General features: G+C 46.4%; 1 protein-coding gene across 2 annotated transcripts in view; it reads right to left on the minus strand.

Moving 5' to 3' along the window:
* Nucleotides 1–13,903, minus strand: part of USP34 (ubiquitin specific peptidase 34) — a 2,709,276-nt gene that overhangs the window by 190,634 nt on the left and 2,504,739 nt on the right. For both annotated transcript variants that reach the window (XM_086927486.1, XM_086927485.1), the window contains exon 71: nt 3,253–3,360. In XM_086927486.1, the coding sequence (XP_086783612.1) occupies nt 3,253–3,360 (108 nt within the window). The remainder of the gene's footprint in view (nt 1–3,252; nt 3,361–13,903) is intronic.

The raw sequence follows: 13,903 nt of genomic DNA on the forward strand, positions 1-13,903 counted from the left end.
TTGCAGACCTTACTCTCCTACAATCACCCCTTGCTTAGGTGTAGTATCCCTATACCTACCTTTACATATAGACACATATATACCTATAAGTCACTCCTATGGCAGGCCTTAACAATCCTGGAGGCAGAGTGCTTAGTTTTATGTGAGATGAGGCTCTAGCATGAGCTGAGCCTGTCTGCAGCTTTCTGAACCATGTCCTTATAGCTGTTCTATGATATAGCCATACCATATACTCTTAAGTGCATTATAATCCTCGCGGTTGAATGCTAACTTTGGTTTGGCTTTATCAAAACATGTTGTGTAAGGTGTCATACGCTTTGGAATACTACCCCCTCGCCAGTTCTGGCGACAGGGGTAGCATTCCACCCTTCTAGAGGGAGAAAACATGTTGTTCCCACTAAACCCGGTTAAAGTTAACCAGAGCCTCAGCATCACAAAATGGATGCTGCTGCCACAGACACAAGTCTGACCTCCTGCTGCTGGGAGTCCTTCCAATGAGGGAGGCTTGGACAATAGGTTTCCTGTCTTGGGAGGTGCTAGCACCACCCCAGACAGGCCATAGTGTATTGGGGCAGGGAGGGCTGAATGAAATGAGACGCTGCCTGGGGCACACAAGGTGTCCCATGCATAGCCCGGTTCAAATCAGTTGCTGGGGTACTCCAGCCCTAGCTCTGGCGCGAAACTGGACAAAGGGAAAGGGGTGTAACCACCCCCTTCTCTGGTCCCACCCATAGGAGGGACCTAGCAGGTAATCCAGCCCCTTAGATTAGTATATACGTAGGAGCTGAGTCTAGAGACTTTAGATTTATCCTGACTGAAACTTGAAACAAAACTCTGGACCTTCGACGTTCTACTTGAAGATAGAAAGTGAAGAATCTCTCTTGTCGTCAAGGAGTGACCACCCTGCACACGCAGACACCATCAAGCAATCAACGGTTTGCTTTGTCGTCGCTCCCGCCGGAGCCCGAACACAGAGCCTGACAAGACCCGGACTTCCAGACTTCCTTCAGCCTGATCCACAGCCACAGCAAAGCTGAGACCCGTGGAGGCGACGTGAGAAGTGGGACCGGCCATCTTGGAAAGCCAGCGAATTGCTTTCCGTGCAAAGTCTGAGGCACCCTCGAAGTTGTGCATTGGGGACTGAGAAGTCCCAGCCCTGAGCATCCTCTGCATCAAAGACCAGCCCTCCACACTCCACGAATGCCGCGTGGATCCCTTTTGCATTTTCCTGCTCGACGCGTCTGTCCGGTCACTTGCCCGTTGGCTAATGGCCTTTGTGACGACGAACCTACGAATTTCCACCGCTGGCCTGGTTGCTCCAGGCTGGCCCTTGCTTCCCTGAAAAGGAGAAACCCATCAGACCTTGCTGGTCTGATCCAGAAGCCATCTTCGATTCCTGCGTGGGTTGCCTTAGCCAAGGCTTGTTGACTCCAATCCGGAAGCCAACACGGTCAACAGCGAGATCCTTCGTGGGACAGGCGGTGCCCAGCTCCTGGTCGTCGTCGACACCTCCTGGTCCACGTGGCTGCAGAGACAAGCTTCAAGACATCACCTGATTGCTTCGCGACATCCCCTGGTCCCTTCCTGGTCACTGGCTAGTGACCCAGACTCTGTCCCCTCTGCTTTCAGGTACTCTTCATCTTCGATCCACCCTTGGATCCAACCGGACACTTCTCTCCTGATCGCCTGCAGCATCTTTCATCATGGCTCCATAGGATTCAGCGACGAAACCCGACACACTTTGACACCTATGCTCCTGCTCCTGTGGGTGAGGTAACGCAAGTACTCCGGTGCTCCTGTGGGTATTAACTATCCTAGTGTCCCAGTTTTCAATAGCTTTCTCCTAGTCCATCCGGAAGTGCCTAAAAGAACTAGTTTCCAATTCTTTTGTTCCCATTCTAACTCTATGGTAACTATCGTGTGTGTAAAGACACTGCACACGCCTCCCGTGGGCCTCCTAATTCCTATCCTTTGGTAGTACAGTGTAGCCCCAGCGATTCCCTAGGCCCTAGGCCTATCCTTTGTTCGTGACGTGGTTCTTATACCACTATTTTAGTATATGGTTTGACGTGCCCCTAGGGTGCTACTGTATATTGTGCAACTTATTGTATGATAATGATAATTAAGTATCTTGTTATGTGCTTATGCCTCTGACCTCATAAAGAGTTCAGAGGGGTTGTGTTAGAAATAAATACATAAATATTTTATATATAACCTGTGTGGTGTCCTTTCATTTGGTATTAAAGGGGTTACATATGGTAAAACAGCTGGCTTCACATGCCCTCTTGAGTTTAGCCTAAGACTGCTTTGTCTAGGATAGCTGGTCTATAAGGTTGACTTTACAACCATCACCATAAGGGTTGTTTGGACTGATACAGGGTGCCCACTAGAATAGTGGACATCACATATCAGGCCAACTTCTCACAGCCGTCCTTCCCTCGGCGTGCAGGGATGCTGTATCAAAAAGTTTCTGGATCCAGTCTCACGCCTGGGGATAATTCTAAGTGAAGGAATCTGCGGCTAGTAGTCTCTATCAGATTCTGGACTTCAACTTACTGGAGGGCTCTGATGAGCGTAGATTTGTCCTCTCACAGGAGTGAGTATGCAGTCTTGATTCTTAGTGAGACTTACGCCAGGCTCCTTAATACTTCTTCTTGGAAACATACAGCCTCAGTTCCCAGTCCTGGATTACATTAGGGTACATGACGGCATATTTGTCACATGACTGAGTTATGCCCCGAGCCCAAACACCTGTGGAGACATCTCACGCAGGTCTGTGATCAACATCTGCTTCCTACAGTTGTGTTATGGTTTGAAACCTGTAGTTTTAGGAAGGGACATCTTTCACTAGCACACTGGATTTTCTGGTTTCAGAAGTCACTGGAAGCACAACAGAAGTGAGAGGGAAGCCTGTAACCGCGTCAGAAGGCATTGAAAGAAAAGAACGGATGTCAGCACGCATGGGTGGCACATGTATGCAGCTCTGCTCTGTCATTTCCAGGTGGTAGGGAGTCAGAGCAGAGCTGCACCAGATCATATAGCGCTGTTTCCAGTTTCCAGATCCAGTCTGACGCCTGGGAAATATAGGTGAGGACTCTGCAGTTTTAAGTATTCTTCCGAAATTTAGGTTTGCATTTCATGTACTTCCTGGGTGAATTAATACATACTTAAAAAATAAATTTTGGAAAGCACATGAAGTGCACAATGAACAGAAACACATCCAACAGTTTAAGAAAAAAATAATATACCTACCTATGCAAGCATTTCTCAGCTCTGGTGGACTGTAAGAATTTAGTAACGTTAGGAGCTTATGGGCAAACTCTATCCGCTCCTGCCACTGGATCAATGCTTGTTTTACATCTGAAAGTACAGAAAGAACAATGCTTGTCTACACTTTTTGTATGTCCTGCTCATTTAGAAAACATGCAAATGGAACTTATCTTTGTCATTGTTTTTTTCATGGGTACCTATAATCTTCTGCACATATTATGACCCAGACTGATCTCAAAAAGGTTTATACAGCCATTACCAACAGTAGTATATGCTCAAACAACATTACTTTAACAATAAAACTACTTCTAACAGGGATTAGCATTATGTTAACGCTCTTCAAAAGATAAAAAAGTTCGGTTACAACATTTTTGGGGAGCATATGAATTATGTGCGCCTAAACCTTTTGAAACAAAGAATGATGTTGATAATCATCCCCATATTACTTCACTGCTACATCAAAATATTTCAAGAAACTGTGTGCTTTTTTAAGTGTTGAGGTAATGAATTTCAACACAGTTTACTATCCCACTGATCGCAAAGAAAATGTTACTTACCTTGACAAGCACTGTTCCTGGTGGATACTCTAACGAACCACAGAATTCTCACCTTACAATATCTGCCAGATGGTAGACTGGATCTTAAGAATTTTCCAGCAATACTCCCACTTGTCGATAGGTGGCATTGTGAGCCTCCATGCTTACTCCATATTGCCCCAGAAGTGGTGGAGCAGAGCGGCACATATGGGACACCCTTGCTTGCTGACATCAGTTTATTTTCTTTTCCCTTTCTGTGCACTCAGATGTACAGTGTTAGACTATTTTAGTAATAGTGTACTAATAACTAACTTGGGACCCTTTTAGATGTTAGAAAGAGGCTGCGCCACAGAATGGGGAGGTGGAAGTTAGGGGAGGGAGGTAATTAAGTAGAACATCCACCAGAAAGAAATTTACAGTAGTTACATAACTTGTTCCTCTGATAGATCATGCTATGTCCCATGGGCATGTGCATATCGGCACAACAGACAGAACTGATTTTATGGAACTCCTTGACAGTTTTGCATGAGAAAACATTTGCTTGCCAGAACCATCCATTATTTTGGATTTTTATCTGGGGAGTGGTCAGGAATGAATTAGGATTCATCTTAATGGTCAAAGCCATGGAATTAAACTTTTCAGCTTGGGGTGCATGGAAAATATGGATCACTGGGTGCAGGCTGATGCAGACTGGCCAACTGCGGCTAATGGGAAAACTAAAACATGGTTTCAAATAGGTAGCCATCCAGGTATCCAAGAAGGTGTTGTTGAATGGAAGCAAAGGATCCAAAATGGCAGGCCCATGCTGAAAAAAGGTCTGTCAAAACATTTATCTTAGACTTGGGTAAATGAGCCGCTTTCTTTTGTTGGTGGCCTATGTAGCGAGATGCAAGTGAGGTGTCAAGCCCACTGGCATTTTGTATGTCTAGTTATAAGGCGGCATCAGTATAATGAGGGGGGAGTAAGCAAATCCATTCAACACCATCATCAATATCCTGGGGTGCACCCTGTTCTTGCAGAGGATCAGAGTCAGAAAGAAAAAGAACAAGCATTAGAAATGCAATAGGTTGCAGATTTATTTGAGTTAGAGGAAATGGCATTGTAAACAGCAATGTCTTTTCGCCATGTGTTATGGAGTATATGTATGTAGTGTGTAATGGAATTATGTGGCTTGGATTGAATTGTAGCAATGGTAGCATGTTGAGCAATACCGCTATTGGTGCAATAGTTAATTGTGGATTCGTTAACAATTGATGTGTGTAGTGATGGCTGTTGGTGTGCACTGAGGGGTGGTGGTGTGTGCCTGGTGAAAGCGTGCACTGACGGGTGGCAGTGTGTGTATGCCTGCTGAAAGTGTGCACTGATGGTTGGTGGTGTGTGTGTGCGCCTGGTGAAAGCGTGCAGTGATGGCTGGTGGTGTGTGTGAGCGTGGTGAAAATTTGGAGGGTGGAGTTGGAGGGTGGACAGCATTATACCTCTACTTGTACTTTGTTCGCTGTTGTAACCTGCACACATGTCACTTTTTCCTCCTGTATTGCACAGTTTGCTACCTCTTGTATTTTTGTTTGCTCACAATTGTCACTTTTGCGCCTTGTAACTTAACGTTTGCTGTTCTACTTTCTTCACTTGTAATTTTCTCCTCACGCATCATTACTGTTCCTATGTTGGAGTTGGAGGGTGTAGTTGTAGGGTGGACTTGGAGGGTAGAATTGGAGTTTGAGGGTAGAATTGGAGTTTGAGGGTAGAGTTGGAGTTTGAGGGTAGAGTTGGAGTTTGAGGGTAGAGTTGGAGTTTGAGGGTAGAGTTGGAGTTTGAGAGTAGAGTTGGAGTTTGAGAGTAGAGTTGGAGTTTGAGAGTAGAGTTGGAGTTTGAGAGTAGAGTTGGAGTTTGAGAGTAGAGTTGGAGTTTGAGAGTAGAGTTGGAGTTTGAGGGAAGAGTTGAAGTTTGAGGGTAGAATTGGAGTTTGAGGGTAGAGCTCTGCACTCTGCCCTCTGCACTCGCACTCTGCAATCTGCAGTCACACTCTGCAATCACACTCTGCGTGATGTGTATTCGTGCGTGTGTTTGGTGTGAAACCATGTATTCTCTGCGCACACCCCTCTGGGTCGTCAAAAGTTTTCACACCATCCATATAGGCAGGTATGGGTCGTCGGCATATCGTTACAGGATCAATATATCTATTATCCATCCATACACATCTGCTGATTATCTATCCACAATTACAGGTCATCCCTACAGATTCATACTGTTTACACTCGAACATGCCACCAGTGTACTTTGCATGGCCCGCAAACACGCCTAGAGGTAATCTCACCCTTAATCCGTTTCCATACCTACGGGCCACAATTAAACGGCCATAGCGCCTGTAAACACGGGTTAGGCGCTGCACTGTAATTGTAAATACACCGCGTGTAGGTTGTGTGTCACCGGCCAGCGATAATCACTTCTACTTTCAAAAGCACGCGTGTCCTCTGTACACCTCACGCAGGCCACAAACACCCACCCAGATCACCAATAAATTGCGTTCTCGTCGGTAAACACACACCTGGGGTAAGCGCCTGCAATCACCTCTTCCGCAAGGCATCTTCCATTTCAGCGCCTTGAAGTGGCCGTGGACGCTCAGGCGCTATAGAAATAACCCGCCCAAGAGATGTATTTCAGCGTACGTGTGGATAGCTGATACAGAACAAGAGTCACATAAAGCCCCCTTTGGGGAGGGAGTAAAATGGCAGATAAGCACGTCGTGTAAAGCACATCTCTCTTGCAAGCAGATACGTAATTTGAAGTTGTGCAGGTGGAGGACACCCAGCGCCTAAAGGACCACATTATGCACCGGCACTAGTGCAACTGCAAGCAGTTCACAAACACCGGTTCATGCACACTCGTGCAACACATGCACGCCCCCTTTAAGCGCCTGTATAGCGCTGAGCTCACGACCCCCTAGATCTGTGTACGAAGTGTTGAACAGACACATCTGCATGACACAGTGACCCCCCGCGCCCCAGTAACCACCATTCACCTTTGTCTGTGCCACTTAGAACCCCGGCCAGTTGTGCCTGCAGCCTCAGGGCGCTGAGAGGGCACCGAAGGCACGGCCACTGAGGGGGCACGAGGCAATGCACAGAGCAGGCAGCGATGGGGCACAAAGTAGGCAAAGCATTGCATGGGGAGGGCGCCGCACACACGGCGTATCGGGGCTCTGGAGAGAAGAATGCGGGCGGGGGGCGCTTCTTATTATCGAGTGCAATCGGTGGCAGAAGGCAAGCTTCGTAGAGCAGACAGCAAAGAATGGTGCACGCGCGCCCAGCAACATCCAGTCCAGACACTAAATGCACACGCTCCAGGAAGCCAAAATAGAGTTCAGAAGCTTCGTAGAGCAGACAGCAAAGAATGGTGCATGCGCGCCCAGCATCTGTCTTCAATTACCGCTGGCCCTGACAGCTGGTAATTGAAGAAATATGCCCTTCCGCTGCGCGTGTCCACACGGAATATGCACTAGGCGGAGCAACTCTAACGCCTGTGGCCTATTGCGTGCTCTCCTGTAAAAACACACGCATGCGAAGCCCAAGTGCCATGCAGCTGTCAAAAATAAGGACGAAAAATCACGAGCAGCCAGGAATTTGTTAGGTAGCTTTTCGGAGACCCTCACACAAGGACTCTTGGGCTCCACCTACACTGCTACGCAGTGTGACGTAGGCCCGAGCCCTAAAAAAGAGCCTCTGCTGATAGTTGCACTGTTGTAGAGGATTCCTTAGAGTGAGGCGACATGACAACCAGTAGTGATTTTGTAATTTGGTAGCATGATATCAGCAAGTTTGGACTGTTAGCAAGGGGTCCGACATGGTTATCAGCACCAGGTCATCAATCAGTGCGGTTGAAGTTGCTACCGGCATCTGGGTGACCTGGATCGTATAGCTCTCAGAACTGGAGTAAAAGTCAGTACTGAAGTTGGCAACGGCCTGTAGCAGGTCCAAGGGGGCAGGCGTAGTCAGGCGAAGTCCTGCCAACAGTAACACAACTGGAGGATCCTAGTTGTATGTGGGTTGAAGGCATGCCAGGAGGACAGCTTGGGAAACTTGGGGAGCACTGGACAAATTCAAGTATCGGTTTTGTGGCTGCTAACCTTGAGGAAGAGTGACACAAGTCAAGAAGCACTTGCTCATTCTGTTTGGAGTCAGAGTGGTGGAATGGGTTGAGTTACTGCTTTTCTTTCTTATGCTTGCGCCTAGAGCTCAGAATTCGCTTGGGAAGGAGCAGAAAGAAAGGAATTACCGTCAGCTAGCAGGCGTAGAGCTTATATGTGGTTCTCCTCTATCACTTTCAGTGCGATATCAAATCAGCGTGGAGCTGCACAATGTCACCCTTTGGTGCATTACATCATTGCTGTGAAAATTCTCCAGATTCAGTCTGGAGAATATTCTAAAGTGAGGATACTAAGGTTAGAAGACTCCATCAGAAGAAAAAGTTACGTACCTTTGGTAATGATTTTTCTGGTGGGTTCTCTATTTACCTGCATATTCTTCACCCCATGAATAGATTACAAAACTGCACCCAGCCCGTAGGTGGATCTGGAGGAATGGTTATACAAGGGAAACTTGCAGCACTAAACATGCAAAAATGACCATCCCGTCTCACTTCTGAGTAAAAACAATAACGTTTGGCTAAAGTGAAGGGTCGCCGGTGATGCTGTCCAAAAGATGACAACCACAGGGATACTTCAATGAAAAGCTGACATAGAAGACTTCGCTCTGGTGACACAGGCTCCAATTCCCTCAGGAGGCTCTTGATGAGCAAATGTGTAGCACATATTGATGCATGAAACAATCATGCGGGATGATGTTATTTTCTCATACTACCTTACTCTTTGTGCTGCCTGCATATTCTGCAAAGAGCTGGTCGTCAGACCTGATCACTTTAGTATCGCCAACTTGATAGCTAACTTCTCTTGTAAGGTCCACTCTGTATAACATCTCCTCTTTCGTAGGATGTGGAGGGGGATAAAACATCAGAAGGGTAATAGGTTATCCCAGATGGAAATAGATCAATGCTTTATGGTGGCAAGAAGCTCTTGCTCGAAGGAGCGGGTGCTCTGTGAAAAAGCATTTGAATGGGCCGGGACGCTCAGTGCTCGAAATTCAATGACACACCTTCCGGAGGTAATTGCTACAAGAAATAACCTTTTAAACTTCGAAAGCCTTAACTGGCAATTATGAAAGAAATTTAAAAAGAACCCCATCAGAATCCATCAGACCCCATTGATACACAATGAACGGGGTAGAAGGAAATAAGTTATTCCTTTAAAAAAAATCATGATTGTAGAAAACATAGAGAGGGAACATTGGCGTGGAAGGCAGAGAAATGCAGTTTCCCCGCACAACACTGCAGAGTCTGTAGAAAGAGGTACAGAAGGTCCGTAGACCATATGCCAGAAGAAATGGCTTGGGCCCAATCCTGGGGAATCTTCCTCAACAAATAAGAAATCCAAAGTATGGAAGAAAGGCATAATGAAGCACAAGTTACTTACCTTCGGTAACAATATATATCTGTAAGAAACAGTAGTTAGTGTTAGATTCCTTACCTTAGAATATCCCCAGGCGTCAGACTGGATCTGGAAAGTTTTGCGAAGCAGTACCCCTGCGCGTCGGTAGGCATCGTCTGCGGATCTGCGTCCGTCGTCGGCGCCGGGATGACGTCAGGGTACTTAGACGCCGCCCTCGCGCGCTGACGTCAGTTCTTATACATAGCTTTTCCGCACCAGAAACGCAGAGCCATGATAAAAACCAACACTGGTGCCATGAAACTAGGGCCCTGAAAGGGGATGACCTTAACCCTAGATATCGGTTTGCAGAAGGGGGAGGATGGGTGGGGCGGTAAGGAATCTAATACTAACTACTGTTTCTTACAGATATATCGTTACCGAAAGTAAGTAACTTGTGCATCTGATAGAAACAGGTTAAAGTAGGGTCTGCTTCCGATGGTCACCCCCACTTTTTGCTTTTGCTTTACTAGTTTTCGACTTATATGTGGCTGTGGGCCTGCTTATCAGACCCACAACCCAGATGCACTCTCTCTAAATTTACCATGTACTCTAGGTACATCCACGTTTTGGGAAGTGGTTCACCTTGTCAGTCCCTGTAGAAGTGTACCATAGGTACTCAGGGCATAGGTGTAACCAAGGCCTACCAGGGGCTGCAGCATGTATTATGCCACCCCTGGCTGGCCACTCAAATAGACACAAAGCTCGCAGGAGTGGAACTTTTGGCGGTTGGTGTGGAAGGGAATATTGTGACCTGTTTGTCACCGGAGGTGTGTTGCTGAATTCACGGAGCTTGGGCCAGCACGACGACTGCGAGGACCAGGATTCAGAGCGCTAACACACCTGGTGCCTCTTCCCGCAGTCTGCCCGCCTACTCGCTCTATATAATTACGCCCCTTCCACGCAACGCGGGGCGCCTGCAGGGACTCGCCCGGGCGAAGCCTGGGCCAAGGGCGGGCCCGTTGTAGCCCGTTCGAGACCGGGCGAGACTGGACTGTGCCACCCCTCTAACTCCAGGCATACTGTGTTACGTTAATCATTGGTCATATGATCTTAGAGGAAGTGTTGCCTGGTCGTACCTTGGATACAGAAATGCCTGCCCGAGAGAAAAGGAATAAGACTGCTGAGGGGTCCTTGTTATTGGGTACATAAGACAATTTTATTACGAGAACAAACTCAGTTATAGACAGGGGATACTTCTGATGGAAAGGCGAGTGTCACAAGATCTGGCCGCGGCCAAAAGGTCCTCTATGGGTCATATTGCTAATGCTCGTACACACAAACCCAACAATAGAATAAACTCCACTGATATCGAGGTGCTCTTGCATAGTCCACCAAGCTCGCAGGGCTCCTTTTGCTCCCTGCCAGCCCCCAACTTACAAATATCAGCAGACGTGCTAGTAGATATAGAAGCTGCTAAAGTGGCAGTAGAGGTAGTAGAGGATAGTCCCCTTAGGGCAGGAAATACCAGACAGTTACGTGGAAGAAAGGAAGGTGCCATACCGAAAAGGAAACAGCCAGAGCCTGTTGCTGCAGGTAACAAAAAATCTAAACCTACTAAGGGTCTTGATAATAACGCAACAACAACCGCTGCACAAAAAGTGGCTGATTTCAACAAACAACTTCCCTGCGCGGAAGGCGCACGCCCCGAAGCCTTAAGTCAGGATGTGTTACCACGTATCAGCGTAGATAATAACTCCACTAACATACTGGGCAGAATAGGACTTGATAGACTTGAGGAGGATTCCCTTTTAAATAACCTAGGGTCCCAAAAAAATCCTTACTTGCACCCTTGGAAGCAAGACTTCTTGGAATAGAAAAACAGCTTGCCAAGCTTGAGGTAGAGGTGAAGAGCTCTATGATGGGCGGGAAACCTAAAAATAACCCAATGAGTACACATAAAGCAACTGGGGCATCGGACGCACAATCTACCCAACATCACACGCAAATAACGGCGCAAGCCACCCCAAGTCTCTTAAATCCCCGGATAGTAAATCGTCCTATAGCCTCGCAACATACTCCCAGTATTGCGGGAATTGAACCTACGCCACCAGTATTAAAACCGAAAGGTGGTGTAAGGGAAGTCAATGACGATACCCCCAGGCGGGCCCGACCGATAAATTTACCCCCACAATCGAGCTTGTATGTTATAGTTTTAATGGGCGTGCCCGAACAAAGAAACACCAGTGTTGAGCCATTTATTTGTCTAAAAAAATAAAGTAGTGCATTGGCTCAACCTAAATAGAGCGTTACCCCCTCATATGAGATGCGAAATTTTGATGGCGCTTTGGATTCCCTCGGTGGGACACACACCAAAAAGAATCACGGGAGACTGCGTCTTGGTCAATTTTAGAGACCCCAGTGCAGTGGAGTACATATGTTCTTGGGACCAACATAATTATAACAATCGATGGACTATGATAGAACTCAGACCATTATCGTTCTTCTACCCACCATCCATCAACCTGGATACTACGGGAGCATGGATGTTCGTGGGGCATGGACAGGGCAGGCGGTCATCGACAGGGTACCCCAAACCAAGAGAACTATTTACCTCTGCAAAATAGGTTCAGTTCTTTAGAAATGGTTGATTGACTCAATAAAGCTAAAAACAACACCCAGCCCATTAATGGGGTGGGGGCTAAGGAGCAACACCCTGTTCTCCCGAAGCCAGGTAATCTTAATAATATGGAGAGCCACTTTACTGGAACAAACTCACCTTTTTCTAATTTAGGTGCCAGACTAAGCAATAACTCATCAGGCGGAGAGAATGGCATGGGGGGCTTGGAGGATGGTGATCTTGTGCCAAACCACTCCACATCCCAGATTACATTGTACCCAGAGCGAGAAGGGGTCCATAATCCACCCCTTTCTGCCACGGTCCAAGGGGCAGGAGAGAGGGGAATGTCCATAACATTCTTATCGTGGAACATTGCTGGACTGTTAGACAAGTTAAATGATCCTACCTTCATGACTTTTGTAAATGGCTTTTCTGTGATTTGTTTTCAGGAGACCTGGAAGAGGGAGGCAGTGCACATAAATGGTTACCGCTCTTTTCATACCCCTGCCGAGTCATCAGTTAGGGGCAGAAATAAAGGGGGCTTGTGTTGCCTAATCTCTAATACAGGTGTCTCCAAACCGGTCCTGCAGGGCCGGATCCATGCCAGATTTTTTGGATATCCCCATTGAGATACATGTAGTAATTTTAAAAATCTGGCATGGATCCGGCCCTCCAGGACCTGTTTGGAGACCCCTGCTCTAATACCTCAAATGTAAGGCCTGGAAAATTCTTTGCTGCCTCAAAGTACTATCAGATGTTGGAGCTTTCAGTGGAGGGAAACGAGATCTTTACCATTGTAAATTTCTATAATAATATCCCAAAGTGCGAATTATGCAGTGTTTTTGAGGGTCTCTTATACGTAATGCAGAATTCAAATAGGGATAGTCCCACAGGAAATCGTGTCCTATGGATGGGGGATTTCAATTGTTTGTTGTGCCCCAATGGTCAAACTGGTTTATGTGGCCTAGTTAACATTAAAGGTGAACCATGTACCCACTTTATACACACACCATTAGGGAACCTTGTAAATAATTTGATGTGCGAAATGGACTTAGCTTTTGTAAACGAACTGTGTGTACCACAGGTAAATTTTAAACCAACATACAATGGTAGGGGCTGTAACTCGCTAATTGATTTCGTCATGGTTTCGAGCAGTATTGTACACAATCTGTTTGATTTTAAAACGGGCGAAATTGCAATTAGTGATCACTACCCAAACAGCTTTTCCCTAAAACTTATGAAGTGTAGAAATGATCATCTCGGAGTGGTAAACAATCTATATTTCCATAAGATGAACTTAGCGAGAACAAATGGCTATGCCTTAAAATAGAGCAAAATTAAGCCTGTCCCTTTCCTCCAGAAATTAATAACAAATAATCTGGATGATTTTACGATTTGCCTCACGGATACAAGTAATCCGAATGCCGTTATGTCGGCTTTCACAAATATTTCCGAGGATATCAACCATCTTCTGGAGGGATCAGAAAGGAAAAGACAAAAAGACAAAACTGAGGGTTGGTTTAACTCGGAATGTAGCAAAGCTCATGCAGCCTTAAAAACAGCGCTCAAAAGAGTACCAAAAAGCACTGCAGAGATAAAAATCGCTAGAAGTACATATTACGCAGCGATAAAGAAAAGAAAGAGGGACATAAAGCAGGGGGCATATGGGACACTTTACATGAAGCCTGCCTTCAGAAAGATAACATACGCTTTTGGAAGGCGGTTAATGCCCCCTTCTTTGTGGATAGGAAAATTGACTGTATTGACTTAGCAATAGAGGAAGCCATTTGGGTCAATCATTTCACCAGCTTATACGAGAAGGATCACTTACCGGGGGGCTCAGTTGCTGATTCAATGGGAGAGGTAGAAATTAGCTCACAGGGCCTTTTCCCTTGAACATCAACTTTGAACTATCTGAGGTTGAGGTGGCAATAGCAGAGAGCTCTGGGGGTAAAGCCCCGGGTCCTGATGGGGTACCTGTGGATATTTATAAAACAAACG

The sequence above is a fragment of the Lissotriton vulgaris genome, chromosome 6 (assembly GCF_964263255.1).
Source record: "Lissotriton vulgaris chromosome 6, aLisVul1.2, whole genome shotgun sequence".
Classification (NCBI taxonomy): Eukaryota; Metazoa; Chordata; class Amphibia; order Caudata; family Salamandridae; genus Lissotriton; species Lissotriton vulgaris.